Here is a 20,400-nt window from a genome sequence, read left to right on the forward strand (position 1 = left end):
GGGTTGTGCCTGCTAGACGTCAAGATCAGAAAGAAAATACATGTGCCCAGACGAAAATGTGGTGCAAGGTTAAATCAAAAGTTTTAATTGGTTTAACGTGTAAAGAGAGGAGTATGAACATGCATGCGTTCAACAATCAATTGTTTAGCCAAGAGGAGCCACAACAGGCTAAAATAGTTCCCAACTTTCGTACTCCTCCATGTATAGTTTTTGTAGGTTCAATTCCAATCGCAATTAGTACTTGATTATTAGCCTTAGTTGGTACGTATGTTACAAGAAGTCTTGGAGGGCACGTCTTTTCATCATATAGGAAAGAGAAATAGCGTAGACCTTGTGCGTTTGTTTTAGTAGGTAAGATTTAGTTTTCATTTCTTATCTATAAGACCAGGCCGTGGCGTGTGTTTGTGCCATATAAAAGGCAAAGGCTTCCGCCGTGTAAAGGGGAGTTTTTTAGTTTTTGTTGAAGTTATGAAATACAGAAACCATATCGTGTTTATTAGCTGTGATTTTTCCATCGAGAAAATTTACTAGTGACAGAGGGTTGATCATCACATCGATGCCTACGTGCTGATCCGAGGGGATCATTATTTTTGTTCGTATACTTTCATACACGGATGAGAATTATTCTTGAAGATTGCGAGAATGAATTATTGACCGTGCATCGCCGTGAAAGATCGGGCCATCTACACAAATTAGTGTCTCCCTAGTTTGTTCTTCATCACCAACTCGAAACTCCACCACCGGCCACTAGAAATTAACATTACTATACGGAATCTCCTTTTGAAATTCGGAACATTTGCATGTATAACTATGTAGAGTTGACGGCTTAGAAATTTATTGAGATCATTGGAGAAATAGAGAACCCAATAAAAATTTGAGGAACTGTTCAATGGGTGCCCAGAAAATTTACATCGCCAGTATGGATTTTAGGATCAAACTCTACCCTATTTACTCAAGACGAGACTTCAAGAGCTCTTTCACTTGATCAGCCCAAGTGCAGATAGGTTCTTCTCGCCGTTAAGCATGCACACCACAGCTTTGCAATCGAGCTCGACGCTAAGGCCAACTCCAACGCACGACCCCAGATGGTTCGCCTGCATCTATCTGAAAGTAAACGAACAAAAAATACAACCCAACATGAGAGAGCAAACAGACAAATGTTCGTTTTTTATCCGCTTTCGACTCATTCTTGGCCCAAATTTAGGCCGCGTTTGCATTGAAACGGGCAGCACATGGACGGGCGAGACGCACACCCTTGTCCTCTCCTGACCCGCCCGTCAGGAGCAACATTGCGCCCATTTCCCCTCCCATTCCCAATCACCCCCCCCCCCTCCCGCGCTCCCCTTCCTCTCCCTCTTCCATGGCCGGCGCCCTGGCCGCCTCCCAGCGCCCCGCGAGGAAGAAGAACGACCGGAAGAATCCGCGGTCGGAGCTCACGCCCACGGAGATCGCGCGGCTCGACCAGGAATTGGCCTAGAGGAGGGGCCGACGGACAAGGGAGGGGAAGAAAGTCGTTGCTGAATTTGCCGCCGAGGACACGACCATGCAACGGGCCGCGCAGCACAAGGCCGCCGTCGACCAGAATGAGGCCATCCTCGTCAAGGCCACGCAGGCAGCAATGACGCCGGCCCACGTCATGCTAGGGTTGTGCCGACCCAGGCCGACCATTCTCTTCGTCGCCACCACGGCCGCGGCGAGCACAGGCTCGTCGGCCATTCACCCTCCACAGTACCAGTCATTGAGCTCCTCCATAACACCGAAGAAGCCCGAGTTTCATCCGCCACGGCTGCATGGCCAGACCCAGTTCTTCACGTCACCGGACGACAGCGTGGTCGCACACCCCCGCCATCCCGGTCGTCATCGACCTCAACGTCACGCCTGGGTTCAGTTGTGATGGCTAGTTGTCCGACGGGATGCAAAGGAAACGGACGCGGTCGATTCCTACGGCCAACCTTCCCGGCGCCCGCAAGCTGTTTGACGAAATGCCAATCCTGACGCCGACGACCCTGGCTACTCTGCGTTCATGGAGAACGTCATCTACGAGGGCCGTGGCCAGGCCGCTGGCTTTGTTGCCAGCGTGAAATTTGAGGCTTGATCATTCTGTAGGCTTGTGTATGTTTGCCGACCACCGGCTTTATTGCCGGCATGAACTATGGTCGTTGGTATGAGAACTACGTCCGCTGATAAAATTACATTTGCAAAAGTTTGCATGTAGCCAAACGAGATGCAACCACGCTTTAGACGCATGGCCAGCGCATCTAGAAAAACGGCCGGACGTCGCCCCATTGCCCGACCGAAACAGACAATCCGGATAAAACGGATGTCTTTTTAGATCGTGCGTTAGAGTTGGTCTAAGCTTTTGCACGTCCATTTCAACAGAAAGTTGCACTGGCCTTATGCACACCAAGATCTCCACTATCTCAGGGCATGAGAGTGTGGAAAGAAAAAGGCAAGCCACTACTCAGAACGCATCATTTTGTTCACGCAAAACCACCCCACCATCCCCCTTCTGACCGAACTTCGACGTTGCACCGTCAGTATTGGCTTTCATCCATCCCTCGTCGGCGGTATCCAGCGCTCAGCCGGTTCCGGAGAGGGCACTTTGACTCGTGCCTGCTGCACGAGTAAAGCTACACCTATGTAACGACTTCTACGTAACTTAGGTACGATCTAAGGTGGCTGTTTTATATTGGGTCTTAGTTGGGGCGCATGCCCACCCTGAAAATCAGGGAGACAGTTTTATTAGCGATCAAAGAATTTAAGTAAGGCTTCGTAATGTTCTTTTTTTTTTTTGAAGGGACGTAATAGGTGTAGCATTTTTGCTGCTGCACGGAATCCCATTCTGCCTTTGAACCGAGCAACAGAATCTCCTATTTCATGTGGATCGGCGATACGTTTCCCGTCCCTAGCTTCGTTCCTTGCACCAGGCGAGCGGTGTGGCTGAGAGCCTTGAATGCTCAAAGCCCATGCGCCAACACTTGTCGCCGCAGCCGCACAACACATCTGCCACCTAAGTTGCATGCCGTCTGCCACGTCCAGCCTCGTCACCACGTACGTGTCAGCCGGCAGCCCATCCAAGTCCCAATGCCGCCAGGACTTAAAAGCTCACCCGAAGCGCACGCTCCTCACCCAGCAGTACAGGCCAACGAGCCGACTCCCGATCCATCGATGGCGTCTAGCGACGAGAAGCCTGTTCCGACGCCGGCCTCAACCGGAGGCGACGGCGGGCCGCCGGGGAAGCCGACGACCACGTCGACGATGCTGCTGGACAAGGGCGCGGCGGCGCTGCAGTCGCTGCGCCCCGTGAAGCAGATCAAGCAGCACGTTTGCACGTTCGCCCTGTACGCGCACGACCCGCACCGGCAGGTGGAGACCCACCACTACGTCTCCCGCCTCAACCAGGACGTCCTCCAGTGCCCCGTCTACGACTCCGACGACAAGCACGCCCGCCTCATCGGTGCGCGCCCGCACCACACGCTCTAGTCCTTTGCCATGCCTCGTTCGGCCATAAGAACGTGCTGCGTGTTTCCTTTGTGCATGCAGGCGTGGAGTACATCGTGTCGAGGAAGATCTTCGAGTCGCTGCCGGCGGAGGAGCAGAAGCTGTGGCACTCGCACGCGCACGAGATCAAGACGGGGCTGTGGGCGAACCCGTGGGTGCCCAGCATGCTGGGGAAGGCGGAGCTGGACCACATGGCCGGCACGTTCGGCAAGTTCTGGTGCACCTGGCAGGTGGACCGCGGCGACCGCCTGCCGCTCGGCGCGCCCGCGCTCATGGTGTCGCCGCAGGGGGAGCGCGACGGCGCCGTGCGCCCGGACCTGGTGCGGAAGCGCGACCAGAAGTACAGCTTCTCCACGGAGGAGCTCAAGGCCGCCAGGGCCGACGTGGAGGTGCCGGCGGAGCCGCGCCCGGGCCAGGCCGACTACTGGGTCCGCCACCACAAGGGCTTCGCCGTCGACGTCGTGCCGCACGAGATGAAGCGCCACGCTCCGTTTCCGTGAGCGACCCCAGACCCAGTTTCTTGGCGCGCCAGACGTGTCGGCAGAAGTGCGTTACAGCGCTTTCGTGTTGTGTGTGTGAAACTGTGCACTTTGTTTCGTAGTTGCTGTCGAGATAGCACTGTGTAATAGCTACTGGTCTGAAAATAAACGCATGTGATTCTCACTTCTGCTGCCTGTGTTTGTGCTATGTGCCGCATTTGAAAGACTGACTAGAAATGCTCAATTTTTAATAGTGCACTTTGGTCTGATACTAAGGCTGGTCCTAATGGTAGTGTCGTAGCTAGTATCATGCATGTCAACTAGGCAATTTTAATGATGTATCATTTCATTAAATGAAGAAAGAGAGAGTTTTTTGATGATGTCTCATTGCATTAAATGAAGAGAAAGAGGGTGAAGTATCAGATACTTTATCATAATAAATGTTATGCTACTTTGTCTCATGCATGACAATAAATAAAGTACAAGTACTACATGATACGAAAATATGATACTATGCATTATGGAGGTAGTATCATACATTAGTATCATATGCATGATACTAGTATATGATACTCCCCATTACTATGATACTCTCCATTACAACCAGACTGATACTAGTTACTCTGGCAGATCCTACTCATGAAGGATCTTATCTGGAAAATGCAAAAGGAATAAAAAGGATTTTTTTCCTCAACTATTCCAATAATCTAGAAATAGTCCCTCAACTCTAAACCCAGTAAAATCTAGTCCCTCAACCGGATATTTTTGTCCCTCGAGCTGCTCAATTGTTGAAACCGGATATTTTTGTCCATCAAGCTGCTTGGGATGGTTTTGTCAAAGTTGTTCCGGATGGTTTTGTGCTGAATTGACCGTTGATTTTGTCACCTCATTGTCCACCTCACCTTCGTCTTCTTCTCCTCTCTCTCCACGCGAGCACCTCGCCACGGCCCAAGTGCGTCTGCTCCGGCCGCTGCCTCTAACAGCAGTGGCCTCGCCTCCGTGCCCTCCACTCACGCCCATCTTGCACAAACATAGTTCCTTCGTCCCATCCCATAATGTAAAATATTTTTCTGACACTGCACTAGAGTCAAAAAAGTCTACCAACTGGAAACACAACACGCACACGAAGGCTGGCTATGAATACCAAAGGCTCGTCTTACAGACTGGTTGTCGGCACCACGACGACATTCGACGGTCCCGCGAGCCATGCAGATGTGCTCAGCCCGCTGCTGCTGCACACGTCGGAGCCCGAGGTAGCATGTGCAATGGCGTCCGGGATGTGTGCGTCGTGGATGTGCGGACACTGGCTTCCAGGGCGTGGCAACTATGCCTACTTCGACGAGAGAGGGAAGGGCGAGATGACAATGACGAAGGAAGCTGTGGCACCTCACCTTCTTCTTTCTCCTCGTCTTCCTTTTTTCCATCTAGTGGGCATTCCGTCGAACAGTTGCCATGCGCCAACACCGAGCTCCGCCTGGTGGCCTGCTGCGCTCCCGGTGCATGACGCAAACGCACTTGCCGGAGGTGGAGGAGATCTGGGCTTGCACGGACTCCGCCATGGCGGCATTGGCCGTCCACGAGGCCGGCGCACCGGTTGTCATACTCGTGTTGTGCGTCCTCGGTGAAGACGTCCATAGTTCCACCGTAGCCCCCATCATTCTCCATGTCAGAGTCGCTGCACGCGAGCAACCTCTTGTCCCAGTCCATGCCCCTGTCAGCGAATGCGATGGAGAAGTGCATGTGCATCCCACCACACGAAGCACACGGAGGCGGCGGTAGGAGCAAACGCAGGCAGTGAGGTGCTCCGGTGGGCAGTGCGAGAGGGGGAAGAAGACGAAGCTGAGGTGGACAATGAGGTGGCGAAGTCAATGGTCAAAACGTTGCCATGTCAGCACAAAACCACCCGAAGCAACCCAAGGACGAAAAATATCCGGTTTTAACAATTGAAAGACTAGATTTTGCTGGTATTAGAGTTGAGGGACCATTTCTAGACTATCGAAAAAATTGAGGGACGGAGAATATACTTTTCCCAAAATAAAATGCCAGCTGATAAATCCTGGTCCTCAACAACTGGCTGATGGGGTGACAGAATTTTTTTTAGTCTAAAGAAGAAATGGCAGATTCTACTCAAGGAAGAGCTTTTCCAGATGATCTACCATCAAATAGATCTTTCTCACCCATTGCTGATGCGGTGACAGAATTTGGGTTGTGCACTGAAGGTGCTCTTAATCAAGCTCTGCTCTCCCATCTATCCATATTTAGTGCATGCTCCGCCCCATAACACTGTTTGAGCTGATGAAGAAGACCAAAACGGCGTCAGCGTCTACACCATCCCCGGCTGAGACAGAGATCCAAAAAAGCTTCGATAGCGTGGATGCTGTCTGATGATAATATGAATAAGAGGATCCTTCTGTTATGTGCTGACTGCCGGTTGTCTGGGATGTATGGAATGATCAACTATGTCTGTAGTCCTAAATTTTTGTTGCTGATTCTTTTAAATTGCTTGGCATGTAGTCATAGCTACTGAACTTGATGGTTTAATTTTAATGACACCGGTAGAGCTTTGCCCTCTCCTGACCTTCGGAAGGATCTTTTGCGCAGAATGGAACAAAAATCTCAAATGGTTACATTGATCTCCATTAACATCGGGTGTACCCAGTGCAAATACAACCGAATACAGAAAAATGACATCTCCTTCATCTCCTCTGGAAGTTGAACCTCATAATCGCAAAATTGAACATGAAAGCGAAACCCACGGTGAAAGCTACATGAACTAGTGCAACAACCCACAACAAGTCACGGTCGAACCCATAGAACTCTGCGATGAACTGGGCCACAGTTTGATCTTTAGTGACGAGTTTCGTTTGAATATCGCCAAACTGCGAGGCAACCAATCCGTATAGTGTCCATGCAACTGGGCAAATCCAGCTATACCATCTCCACCAAACAGGAATTTTCTGAAGAAAACGGTTAAATATGTGACCCATGTATTTCAGAATAATATGTTGATCAATCTAAAACAAGTAATCAGACACCAAAGCAAGTAATATGCAATGATGTAATACTTACAGGTCGAGGAATAAGATATCCTGAGAAGAGGTTCCAAGCAGTGTAGACTGCTCCTGAGATGATTGCTGCTACGCTCTCGTTTGGTGTCAGTCCTACCGCCGTCATCCCGTAGAAGGTGAAATATAGAAGCGTGAAGTACATGAAGTACAAGTACCAAAAAAACTTGGCAACACTCCACTCAAATCCAATCATCGAATAGACTAGTACACCATATATCACGGTCTGCACGAGGATGTATGGAAACTCAATCGCAACCTACAGAAGGATAAACTAGCATCATTAGATTTTGAGCTGGAACAGACAAAATAGTGCTGTAGTGTTATGGATAATTGTACTCAAATGAGGCATATTCGAAAGAAAAATCCTTTAATTATGGTCATATATATAACGTGCAAGTAGATCTGGAGTATTTGACAAAATACCTGTCCAAATGCATATGGGAAAGCTGAATACATGCCGGCTGCTCTTTCTCTGTAAAAAACTGTGCGCTCCACTGCCACCACCGGCTGAACAGTACCAGAGTTTTGGATTCCGAGGTAAAGAACTGCAGCATACATTGATCCCACTGCATTGAACAGATCTTGTTCTCTTTTACTGTACCAAGATAAGAGTATACAATTTAGATAAGTATCTCATGTTTGTTAATTAGATACTCCCTCCGTCCCATAATATAAGACGCTTTTTGAGACTATACTAGTGTTGAAAAATGTCTTACATTATGGGACGGAGGGAGTAGAAGTTAGGTTATAAATGTTAGAAGATGTACGTTTTTTGTCCCAGGCCCCAAAACATTGTCCCAAACAGTAGTGCAATGATGACAGTGAAGAGAAATCTCATTGCTGTATAAGATGGGTTCCTCCAATATGATAACTTCTGCTTCCATAAGCAAGCTAGGCATTGTGTGAAGAATGATCTCGAGTACAGTGAAGGGAAGTCGAGATCACTGGAATCAGGATGTGGTGTGCTTAGCTCTTCTATGAGTTCCTTGTTCCTTCTGACATTCAAGAAAAAATAAAACCGATTAAATTGGAACTAAAATAGACATCATCAATTGAACTTCATAGTAGGATAACTAACTGGTAGAGTTCTGATCTCCTGTAGATTTCACAGAAGTCAACACTAAGCATCTCCTCTTGGACAATAGATGTCACTTCCAGCATCCATGTTGCTGGGTTATATCCATCTTTTATCTTACTAACGCCTTCAATTCCCTGTACGAGTCAAAAAAAGGGATTTTACTTTTGATATCATTTAGCTGGTAATAATTGTAAATTTCTCAGTAATAACAGTTCACTTTACTTCTCTTTTTACCTCGAAGTACTCGATCAATTTTGAGGAATTATGGCCTAGTGGGCCGACATATATCTCTTCTCCTCCTCTCTTCATTAGGAAAAGCTGTAACCATATATTCAGACAATAGTAAATGCATGAACTATGCTTAATAATTTAATAAAGAATCCAAAATAGGGATCAAGAATTATCAACCTCATCAAATGCTTCGAATATGTCAATACTTGGCTGGTGAATAGTGCAGACAACTGTCCTACCAGTATTTACAGTATTCCTTACTGCCCTCATGACAATTGCAGCTGCCCGAGCATCAAGACCAGATGTTGGTTCATCCATAAAAATGATTGAAGGGTTAGCAACAAGCTCCACAGCAATAGTTAGTCTCTTGCGTTGCTCAGTTGATAGGCCATTAACTCCTGGAAGACCAACAAGTGCACCCCGCAATGAGGTGAGCTCGACAAGCTCCATGACCTCCTCGATAAACATCTGTTGTCAGAGTTCAGTTCATAAGTTCTCAAATAATTTAAAGTAAAAAAAACAAGACTAGATATTGCTTCAATCTAGATAGCTGACCTTTCTTGTGACTAAATCAACTTCCGATGGAAGCCGCAGCCATGCGGAAAACGCGAGTGACTCATAAACGGTTACGTGCGGAGAATGAATATCATTTTGCTCACAGTATCCTGATATACGTGCAAAAGTCTCTTGCTTCTTTGGATAGCCTGAGATGGTGATATCCCCCTCTATGTAACCTCCAGTTTTTCTTCCCGCTAATACATCCATAAGAGTAGTCTTTCCGGCGCCACTCACACCCATCAATGCGGTAAGTACTCCTGGCCTGAAAGAACCACTAACTCCCTTTAGAAGCACCAAGCAGTCATCTGTCACTCCTTGTGCCGACATTGCCTGCCAGTGTCAGACAACACAATTTTTAAAAAGATATATTTATAATCCATGTATTAATTATTTTGATGAAGAAATATACCTGTGGCATGTCCACTGAGTATTTTACAGCGTTAAAGCTTAGTGACAGTTGCGCAAATGGGAGCACCATGCCCTTCCTTCTTGAACTAGAATCCACGTTGCTGGTCGCACAGTTTTGGTTGGTGCTGCCAGACAATTCTAGATTTCTACATTTCTTTTTCTCGGGATTTTCCAAAATTTCTCCAGTTACGTTGGCGTGCTTTTCCTTTATTGCATTTTCAGGCATTGTTGGGTGAGTGTCACCTAATGCTGTCAAAATAAAGCGGATTAACCTTTTTAGGTCACCTATATTTATTACCAAATTGTTGAATTTAAGATATAAAAGCAGTCTACTAAAAAATACTTACGATTCAAAACTGAAAGAGCTAGGGTGTATAGCAGGTTGAAGAGGAGTGTGTATCCAATCATGGCACCAAATCCAATCCAATACCACTTGGCCTCAGTAAAAATTCCACGAGATTTCAGGACCATAATTCCCATCGTATCATTTTGTCCAGGAAGAATCTATAACAGTTTGGGCACCATATGAAACTTGCTATTTCCTAGTGGCTAATTTTATTGCTGGTTAGTTGGGTTCTTACCTTGTTCCAGCTATGGCCCAGAAATTCATTTGTTGAAATAGCATTCTGTGCGTACGACAATGGAGATACCCAGTAACCCCAAATCCACCATTTCTTCACATCAGCTAGAGCATATGAAGAAAGATTGGATCAAAATATGTTAAAACAGTTACCACCTAACATCATCTAAGCAAGTAGTGATAGCAACATATTTTAAGTGACCAGAACAAATTTATTAACTCACGTCTTGCAAGAATAAAGCCACCCAATATTGTAAAAGACGCCAATGCTAAGGGCCCAAAGGTGCTAGACACAACCATGTCTCTTCCAAGTCCAGCAATGAAGCGGAACAGTGAGGATGACATCTGATTGAGTGCAAGGAGCAGTATATACTGCTTAAACAATCTGAGAACAATATATATAATATCAGTGAAACAATCAAAAATTCAATTAAATCCACGCAAATCAAATTTCTATCTAGAGTTTATATTTTGAATGACTGTCTCTCTTCTAGGTTACCCTGAAATGAAGGCATGTGTTCCGGTGCACCTTACCTGCTTACGCTGGGATCAAATCCGATGACATAGTATGTTGTGAAAACATAAACTCCGACCTCAAAAAGAGTTATAGGAATCTGGAGAATCCACGCTGGTAGGGTGTAGGCCCATGCAGGGAAAAACAGAAGGTCCCTCTGCTTGAAGAAAACAGGAAGTTTCGTGGCAGTCATGCCAAGCTCTGAGAAACCATTAAACATGATTGCGTCAATGGCGAAGTATAGTGCCCCCATATATATTGTTCCGTAAGTGGGGTCACGGTGCATGTTGGTACGGAAAAATGTACTCATCGCGAGGAATGCCATAAGAGATAGCTGTAATGATGAAAACGTGCAGAATGATGTTAGCGAATCTTCACCATAATTCCTTGCAATGTAAAAATAACTAGAAAATACAAACTTACTTGAGCAGCTTTAAAAATAAAATAAAATGAGTTCCTCTTCATAAGTAGAAACTCTCTATCCATGGTTGCCTTGAGAAGCTCTATCCTACTGACACCAAACTTTGAGGTAGCAAGAGCAGCAGGGTGGCTCTTGGTCCTGTCAAATGGCTCTAAAAGCTCATTATGAACAAATTGTCCTATGTGGAAGGAATGGAATGAATCAGCAAATTGCTTCACGGGCACGAAATGATATGGCATGTCACTCCTATACCAATATTGCTCTTGATCTTTCCTTGATGTCACCTTTTCAATGCATCCAAATGAAGATATATATTAGTACCTTTCATCTTTAAAAATTAGAACGATCAAACGCCATAGCAATTTATAGATGATGCACATACTTCCTGCAAGAAGTCCGCAACACCCTTTCTCTGCGGGCATCTGAAGCCCATTGACTCAAAGAACTCGAGAACGTGTTCACGGGCTCCTTGGTACACAACATACCCATCAGAGAGGAGTATAATATCGTCAAATAAGTTGTATGTTTCTGGTGCCGGCTGGAGCAAGGAGATGACAGCAGTCCCACCAAGGACATGGATTGTCTGCCTAATGGAGTTCACAATCTGGTATGTGGTTGAACTGTCCAGCCCAGTAGATATCTCATCCATGAACAGAGCTCTTGCTGGACCAACAAGCATTTCACCTAGCAATTAGAGATTTATAAGAAGCTTAATTCTTGAAGAAGATGATACATATGACTTAAAGCCGTTTTATCATGTCACTAAAAATCTCAAAGGTTTGTGTATATCAACAACACAAAAATCTTATTATATACTCCCTCCGTCCCAAAATAAGTGTCTACTTTGTACTAGAGTTAGTACAAAGTTGAGACACTTATTTTTGGGACGGAGGGAGTAGAATTTCATTCTACCATTAAGCATACCTGTTGTCACACGCTTCCTTTGTCCACCGGATATACCCCTTAACATGTCATTTCCTACCACTGTGTCAGCACAGATATCCAATCCTAGCACCTGCGGGTTTGTAACATAGTAGCAGACAGTGAGCTGATTAAGAAGAAAATATCCCAATAAAAACGATCCTTCTATTTCTAGCATTAAATCTACAACTGCATGCTGTACCTTCAGTATATACTCTGTAACAACGTTGTATTCTTGTCCTCCCATTGCTGAGGCCTACATGAGTAGATTAAATACTTAAGTGGTAGTTACTCCGCTAATAAAAAACACAATACATATGAGTAATCATCTCCAAATGTTCGTTGTCAGAGCTCTTATGTGAAAACAACCTCACCTTCATATAAACATCGATATCATTATCTGGCTTGATGTTCTCTGTATTTTCCCTTCTTGCCAACTCAGTCAACATTTCTAGAAGAAGCAGAACAACAAATTCAACAACCAATTACTTGGTCTCAGTTATACTATTATTCATTCAAGTTCATACCATATCGAGAGCCAACACCTTGGCAGCGTGCTGAAAAGGCCAAGGTCTCCCTTACAGTCATCTCCCCAGTGTGGAGATCATGCTGGCTGATGTACGCAGCTGTTCTTTCGGGGACAAATTCATTCATCTCATAGCCGTTGTAGGAAACCTTACCTGAAACCTGTCCGATAGCGAAAAACACCCAAAATGGATTTATCCATGTTAAGTCTACTAGGTCATCCATAGCTCAAGAAATAAACACAACAACGTAACACGCGGTTTGCGAACCTTGAGCTCCTTGTCAAGCTTCCCGGCCAATGCCAAGAGCAATGTGGTCTTGCCCGATCCGGGAGGTCCTAATAGCAAAGTCATCCTACAGAAAAAAACAACACCATGGATTGTTAGCGCAGAACCGAGACAGGAAGTTTGGCATTATTCAAAACATAGTGTTAATGGTTTCACCTTCGTGGCTTGATGATCCCACTAACATCATGGAGTATGGTCATCGAATGCTTCCTTCGGGGAAAGATGTGGAGAGCATGCCCGATAGCCTAGAGCAAATCACCACCAAGAGAATACCTTAGCACATACGAAGGTAATCCCTCCGTAAACAAATATAAGAGCATTTAGAGGGAGTATAAATCTTTGCATATCATGCAATCACATAGGCAAACGAAGAACATTATACATGAAGTTGGCCATGTCCAACATATGCCCGGTGGTGTATGTCTCTCTCTCTCTCTCTCGTAGGGAGGCTCAGGCGGCGATCAGATCTCGTCGGCCTCGGCCTCCTCTCCCAGCTCTCTCTCCCTCGCCGCCGCCAGTGGTCACCTCCGGCAAAGCCCGGCCTGGTGACGGCGGCGGCGGGGATTTGCCCTCCCCTGCTTTCCATGGTGCGCCGAGCGGACGGCCTGCATCAGCGTTTGTCTTCAGTCGGCGGCCATGGGCCTGGTGGTGGCGGCCTTTCTCTGCAACGGGGGAAGTCGGCCAGGGGGCGGAGCAGTCGTGGTGGACAGCCATGACGGATCTGCTCGTCCGCGTCCTCGGCGGAGCGGCGACCTGCCTGCTGCTGCGGGGGATACGGTGGGCGTGTGGCGCCTCTCGCCGGCCGTTCTCGAGGCCGTTGCGGCTGCACCTTTGGGGCCGCGCGGTTTGGGCCTGATCCGGCGTTTGCCGGCTTTTATACGGCGGCTTGACGCAAAGGACTTGCTGGTCGAGCCAGTCTCGGGTGAAGAGACGTCAGTGGCATGACCCCATCTGCAAGTGATCGCCGAGACAGGAGTGGGGATCTTGGATCTTCAGATCTAACGACAATGACAAATATGTTTTGCCGATTGATTATGTCACCACGGACTTGGACGGCGGAGCATGAGGATGATGTGGGACCGTCGAAGCGTCCCATCGCGGGATTTGGCGTTGTGAACTTGTGAGTGATCTTTCTCTTTAATTCTCCGTTGCAATGTGCGACGGCGACCGACTTGTCGCAGCTCGATTGCCTGCTTTTGCAAGCATGCTTCACTTGTAATGTAGCTGCTGAGATCACGAAAAATGGTGGCGGCAACACTAGTTCACTTTAATTTGGTGGTGCATCTCAAGCTCCGGGGTGAAAAATCGAGGTTTGGCCTCATTGGTTATATCTGGCAATGGCGATATTTACTATGTCGTTATCTTGTTAAAGGCATTGCTCGGATTTGCTCAGACTTGTTCTTTAGGGTGAAAACCAATGATCTACCCATCTGTGGTTGGATCCAACAACGGTGACGCTTAAGCGTTGTTCCCTTTCTGAAGGCGTTGTTGTTGAAGAATCCATCTCGTGCTACTGGTGTTGTCAAGTGATTGTTGGTGCGGATATGGTTGCTGCTGTAGATTGTTGATCATTGTTCTGATCGCTTCGGGATTTACTTTTTTACTCCACCAAGGCATAGTTTCGGTCTTATATGACTTTGCTAGTTGCGCGTGTGATTTTCGTGTGCGTGCGTTGGTGTTGGCTGTGTGTATCCTAACTATGCAGAGGCCGGATGTGTTGCTCATTGTGTTTGTATCCCCTTGATGCTTTATTTTGAGTTAATAAAATTCACCCTTTGTCGAAAAAATGTCCAACATATGCTCTATTAAATGCCATAGAGCCTCGTGGTGGCAATGTGATGGATGTTGCCAGGAATGGTGATTTCAATGATGCCATGATGCCATAGAGGGCGCAGTGGCAGTTGTCGGTCGTTATAGTGAGTGCGTAGAGGCTACTGGATGAGGCGAGAGGGGGGGGGGTCCGTTTACATTGTCTTACTTTGATTTTTGAGGCGTAAGAGTTTTGTGGTCTATTTTGAGCGGAACCTTGTGTTTGCAAGATTTGTGAATCATTTGGTCGAGGGCTATAGATATATGCACTTACTCGCCAAACAAATATTGTGTGGAGAACTATACTAAAAATATAGAGATGGAAATTTCTTTGGAGCTCGAGGTTTCATGTAATTAGACATTATTTTCAAGTTTTTGAAAATACTCAAAACAAACCTACACAATGATGCTAGTAAGCCCTCCTATCACACACAATAGGCAAAACTATGATGTACATGTCGCACACATCTTTAATAAAGCGTGTGCCATATCGAAATATCACACGCATTTAAAAGATGATGTGTGATGTAGCCAACATCGTACACGGTTATAATAATACAACCGTGTGCGATGCCTTGCACACAATTTTTGTGAAAAAAATAATAATATGTGATATGTAGCCTATCATTTCACATGGTTTTAAAAACACACCCATGTGTGATGCTTTGCACATCATTTTTTAAAGAAACGTGTGTGATGCAGCCAACATCACATATGGTCATAAAAACACAATCGTGTGTGATGTCTTAAAATATATGAGATGTAACACATCATTGCACATGGTAAAAACGCAACCATGTGTGATGTCTTATACATGCTTTTTACAAGCAAGACATGTGTTGATGTAGCCTACTATCGTGCTCAGTTAGAAAAAACGCAAACCGTGTATGATGCTTTGCACATATTTCTTTTTCAAGCAATGTACAACCCCACTTTTTGAGTTTTAAGGCGAATTGACATTTGCTTCATTGTATGACTTTGATACCTTTCTACGCTCAACATGCACTATGGCATCCTCCATATTAAAATTTGTTATTTTTTCAGGTCCATTTATTATTTAAGTCATTAAGTCGATTTCTAGGCATTTAATAGATATAATTCAAATATGAACTACAAGTACATGAAATAGTGCACAAAAATGAATTGAAAAACATAATTAGGGTATTGAGTATTTCTATACCTTATAAATATTTTTTAAAATCAAACATCTAAGTGGCAAGAGTCAACCACAAACATTGAGTTTATCGAGGAACAAGGTATTAATTCTAAAAAATGTAAATGAAGCATGAAAACTATGAAACTTTGAATGGTGTCATGATATGACCTCAATAGGTGGTGGTAGACATTGAGAAAGTTGTCACAAAATTTTACATGTAGACCGCTTAGAAATCAGACCATTGCGAGGAAGAATCATGGCTTCAAGAGAAATTTTGTTAGGTTTGTAGGCAAATTGACATTTGCTTCTTCGTTTTATCTTGACTTTTTTTCTATACTCAACATACATCATAGCAACGTTCATGTGAAAATTTAGCATTTTGCAGGATTCATTTGCTATATTTAACTCATTAGGTTGATTTCTGGGCATTAATGAATATAATTCAAATTTGAACCACGAGTACATGCAAAAATGGACAGAAATGGTTTGGAAAATCATATTTAGGGTATTTAGTATACTTGTATGCCATATACAAGAAATGAAAAGAAAGTTTAAACATCTTTGTGGCAAGAGTCAATCATAAATATTGAGTTTTATTGATTTTTTAATTATAAAAAATTCAGATAAGTCTGAAAACATGAAACTTGACATGGTGTCCTGATATAACCTCAGTAGGTCATGGGAAAAATTGAGAAGGTTTAACGAAAGTTGTGATGTACGCTTCTTAGAAGTCGAACCATATGAGAGGAAGAATTTTGGTTTCGAGAGGAAATGAGTCAGCTTTGAAGGAGAATTGACATTTACTTCATTTCTTGACCTTGAAACTTTGTTTATACTCAACATACACCATAGCATCCTCCATGTTAAAATTTGGTATTTTTCAGGGTTCATTTGTTTTATTTAAGTCATCAAGTTGATTTATAGGCATTCAATGGATAAAATCCAAATCTCAACTATGAGTACATGCAATAGTGCATAAATTAGTTTGAAAAATAATATTTAAGGTAGTGATTATACTTGTGTATGCCATATAAAATAAATGAAAAGAAATTTCAAACATTTTTGTGTCAAGAGTCAACCAGAAACATTGAGTTTATTGTTTTTTTAATTCTAAAACATGTAAACGAAGTCTGAAAAACATGAAAGTTGGCAAGGAATCGCGATATGACCTCAATAGGATGTGGTAGAAAATTGATAATATTTCACAAAAGTTGGTGTGTACATTGCTTAGAAACCGAACCATTTGGGATGAAGAATCGCGGTTTCGATAGCGAATGCGTCAGGTTTGAAGGTGAATTTACATGTGCTTTGTTGCCTGACGTTGAAACTTTTCATACACTCAACATATACCATATCATTTTCCATGTTAAAAAGTTGACATTTTTCAGGCTTTGTTTGCTATATTTTAGTCATTAAGTCGATTTCTAGGCTTTAATGGATATAATTCAAATTTTAACTACGAGTAGATGCAATAGTGCACAAAATGGTTCAAAAATCATATTTAGGGTATTAATTATAATTGTATTTAATATATAAGAAATGTAAAGAAATTTCAAACTACTATGTGCGAAGAGTCGACGACAAACATTGAGTTTATTGGGTTTTTAATTTTAAATAATGTAAATGAAGTATAAATAACATGAAACTTGGCATGGTGTGATGATATGACCTGGATAGGTTGTGGTGAAAAGTTGAGATAATTTCACATAAGTTGGTAGGTATGCTACTTAGAAACCGAACCATCTTCCTAGAAGAATCGTGGTTTATAGAGGAAATGTGTTTGGTTTGAAGGTGAATTGGCATTTGTTTTATCATTTGATCTGGAAACTTTTTCTACACTTGACATACACCCTAACATACTCCATGCTCAAATTTATCCGTTTTAGGGTTTATTTGCTATATTTAAGTCATTAATTTGATTTATAGGAATTTAACTGGATATTTGTTTTACCATTCGGTTTGTAATATCATGTGTGATGGGCTCTTTTTAGCGTGTGTGTCTGCACTAGTGCTCACAACACATGTGGAATAGACTCACCACAAAACTTTACACACATGTTGAATATATCCATATGCATGTGTGACTTTTTTTAGAACTTTGTAAAACTTTTAAATATTATTATTATTCCATAGAAAGAGCTTCATGGAGCTCGAGCTCTAAAACGTCTTACTCCCAGCATTGTGACCTTTTTTACTTGGACTATCGTGAAAATCCTATATAACTAGTAAGTCATCCCTTTTTTTCAACAAATGCAAGACTGGTACACAATCATCTTCATCAATTATATTTTTTAAACTTTTTAAGCAACAAAACATTCCACCAAATCCAAATGGTCACAAGGCACTATAGTGCGCAACCACCTTCCATTTACTGGTAGGCAGTACACACAAGATTGCCACATCATTGTCACAATTTTTTTTTCTTTTAGTGATTTTAGCAACATATCACCCACTGAAGCAAGAAGGTCACAATAACTATAACTTGCAGCCGCTCTACATTTACTGTTACATCTTCATATACGGCAGGGATGTGGATGATTTACTGTTCTCATATATTATAATTTTGTTATCAATAGATGGATTGCTACAAATTCTTGCAACAGGAACTTGATTCGATCCACGACTCAAGAAACAAAATACAGAATATCCTGCCACAGATCTGTTCCGCCCAAAATGAGAATGGGCGCTAGGGTTATGAACTTATAATTATAGAATCGACTCGATCATCAGATTATAAATTCATTCCATACCGAACCAGATTGTTGTACCATAATCTAAGTTAACTGGTCACAATTCAAATTTAGTACCCCTTCGATCCATGTTAATTGTCGCAGCTCTAGTACAACTTGTACTAAAGTTGTACTAAGGCTACCACAGTTAATATGAATCAAGAAACAAAACACAGAATATCCTGCCATTTGCTGTACCATAATCTAACGTTGACTGATCACGATTTAAATTCAGTATTTTTCTTTTGCTTTTATGCTTCTTTTTAGCTATATATAAATATTTAGTTTGGACTTGCGATGTTGAACGTATCACGTACCAATATGGTCAATTTCTTTTCAAAATTTGCCATGACTTTTCTAGTGAAATGCTGATGCATGGAAAGAAGTACAGTGTATATGGAACCCACCAAGCGCGAGATCGAGAGGGAGACTGTGTAAGTTGTTGGACTTTTACCTCCAGCGTGTTCCTGACGGAGTTGACGAGCGTGGGCAGGGCCCGGTTGCCGACGAGCACCTCCGCCTCCACCTCCAGCTTCTCGAACCGCACCTCGATGGTCGGGTAATCTATCCCTACCCTGCACACACAGACACGCGCTACTACGTAAGTAGGTATAGGTAGTGCGCGCGACACAATGCCCGCGCGTGTGAGCTCGTGACATGGTAACACTAGCCTCATTAGCGTAACGAGCGAACCTGTCCATGCGGTCCTTGAGCTTGAGGAGGAAGCGCTCGTGATCGTCGTCGGCGGCGCGGACGAGGCGGTCGATGAGCGCGCGGCTCTCGCGGGCGCCGAGCCTGCCGACGTCCACGTCGATCTTCTCGCCTGTCTCCGCCTGCAGGATGCCACGCCGCACGCGGTCGTACGTCGGCAGCCGCTCCAGCGCCGCCCACCGCAGAGCCTCCTCGTCGTCCTCCTCGTCCTGGAAGCGCGACGACGACCGCGAGAACACGTCATCGCTGCTTCGCCAACTGTCCCGGCGCAGGCTCGCGATCTTATGGATCTCCCTCGACATACTGGCTATCCCGTTCTTGCTTTTCTACTACAGATACACACTCTGCTCCTGTTTCTGTCTGAGCTAGCTTTCTGGAGATATATATCTGCCGCTGCATTTGTTAAATCTTGCACCGGGTTTAGAAGCTGCTATATATACACGCGGACGCAGGCGACGGAAGTGTATATGTTCTCCGCATGCGTTCAATTTTTACATGGACGCGTGCGCAAGAGGAAGGTTCCGTGCGCATACGCCATAAGAACGTATGGGGACGGGCGTCCGTCGTCTAACCTCTAATGCATGCATCCATTTCTGGCTGCTAGTTGATGCGCACTTGGCCGCTGACTCCGTCTGCTCTGTTTTCTCGAGGATCATTTTCCTTCCATTTTACCAAGTCCGAAGCCACAACAACGCGCGCAAGGGCACCAGAGTGAGAACCATTTACCATCTTCCTGCTGACCGCCCGACCGCCGTAAAATCGACGATGTGTGAATCTTCCAAAACAGAATTATATATGGACGACCATGCATGACGTCGCTCGCAGGGAGTTGATATATGTCTTCCACGAGTTCCTTCCGAGGAAGTTTACAAACCACTGGTCGGATCAGACCAATACCATAGCTACAAACACTTTTAAGTCGGAGGAGACTTGCCAGATCAACTTCTCGAGCCTCTCCTTAGCCGAAAGTTAATTACCCGCTTTTTTTTCAAAAAGGAGGCGTACCCCGGCCTCTGCATCTCTTGATGCACACAGCCATTTATTAAAAATAAAATTTTCGAAGGTTCCAACAAGAAGTCTTAAAAAGAAACAAAGGTCTTACTAAACAAAGAAATGCCACAGGCGGCCAAAAATTAAAATCACAACTGGCGCCAAAAAGACTAGGAGACTAAACGCCTATTCTATTATTGGACCGCCATCCAAATCGGTTGTATGTATCCCATGCAACCATCTCCCATCGGCTGCACCCAATATTCATATGCTCCATGTGGTCTGCACGGCTGAGTAATGACCACATACGGATCCAAGTAGATGCTCTAAAAATGACCTGCAAAAATTTGGTGATGGTTTGTCTGTTAAAGGCAACATCATTGCGACAATTTCATAAAGACCAAAATAATGCACATGCTCCCACTCGGATATGT

General features: G+C 44.4%; 2 protein-coding genes across 3 annotated transcripts; one reads left to right on the forward strand and one right to left on the reverse strand.

Moving 5' to 3' along the window:
* The first annotated feature begins 3,141 nt into the window (after positions 1–3,141).
* LOC123065603 (oil body-associated protein 2A) lies at positions 3,142–4,168 on the forward strand. Its single transcript, XM_044488851.1, has 2 exons — positions 3,142–3,457; positions 3,544–4,168. The coding sequence occupies exons 1-2, from the start codon at positions 3,169–3,171 to the stop codon at positions 3,999–4,001; spliced, it is 747 nt and encodes a 248-aa protein (XP_044344786.1). The 5' UTR covers positions 3,142–3,168; the 3' UTR covers positions 4,002–4,168.
* Positions 4,169–6,585: 2,417 nt separating this feature from the next.
* On the reverse strand, positions 6,586–19,310 carry LOC123070611 (ABC transporter G family member 32). Of its 2 annotated transcripts, XM_044493881.1 has the most exons (23): positions 18,959–19,310; positions 18,720–18,840; positions 12,728–12,816; positions 12,554–12,638; positions 12,287–12,446; positions 12,134–12,210; positions 11,962–12,015; positions 11,763–11,853; positions 11,221–11,522; positions 10,841–11,122; positions 10,438–10,751; positions 10,128–10,288; positions 9,905–10,008; positions 9,671–9,827; positions 9,325–9,572; positions 8,913–9,245; positions 8,535–8,825; positions 8,361–8,444; positions 8,127–8,260; positions 7,816–8,043; positions 7,472–7,643; positions 7,050–7,304; positions 6,586–6,937 (listed from the first exon to the last, which is right to left on the reverse strand). In XM_044493881.1, exons 1-23 carry the CDS (start codon positions 19,276–19,278, stop codon positions 6,677–6,679), a joined length of 4,323 nt encoding a protein of 1,440 aa, XP_044349816.1. In that variant the 5' UTR covers positions 19,279–19,310; the 3' UTR covers positions 6,586–6,676. The 2 variants fall into 2 exon arrangements, with proteins under 2 accessions (XP_044349816.1, XP_044349817.1); XM_044493882.1 differs by lacking the exons at positions 18,720–18,840; positions 18,959–19,310 and adding an exon at positions 12,954–13,547.
* Positions 19,311–20,400: the final 1,090 nt, after the last annotated feature.

This window comes from Triticum aestivum, chromosome 3B (genome assembly GCF_018294505.1).
Source record: "Triticum aestivum cultivar Chinese Spring chromosome 3B, IWGSC CS RefSeq v2.1, whole genome shotgun sequence".
NCBI classification, from domain to species: domain Eukaryota; kingdom Viridiplantae; phylum Streptophyta; class Magnoliopsida; order Poales; family Poaceae; genus Triticum; species Triticum aestivum.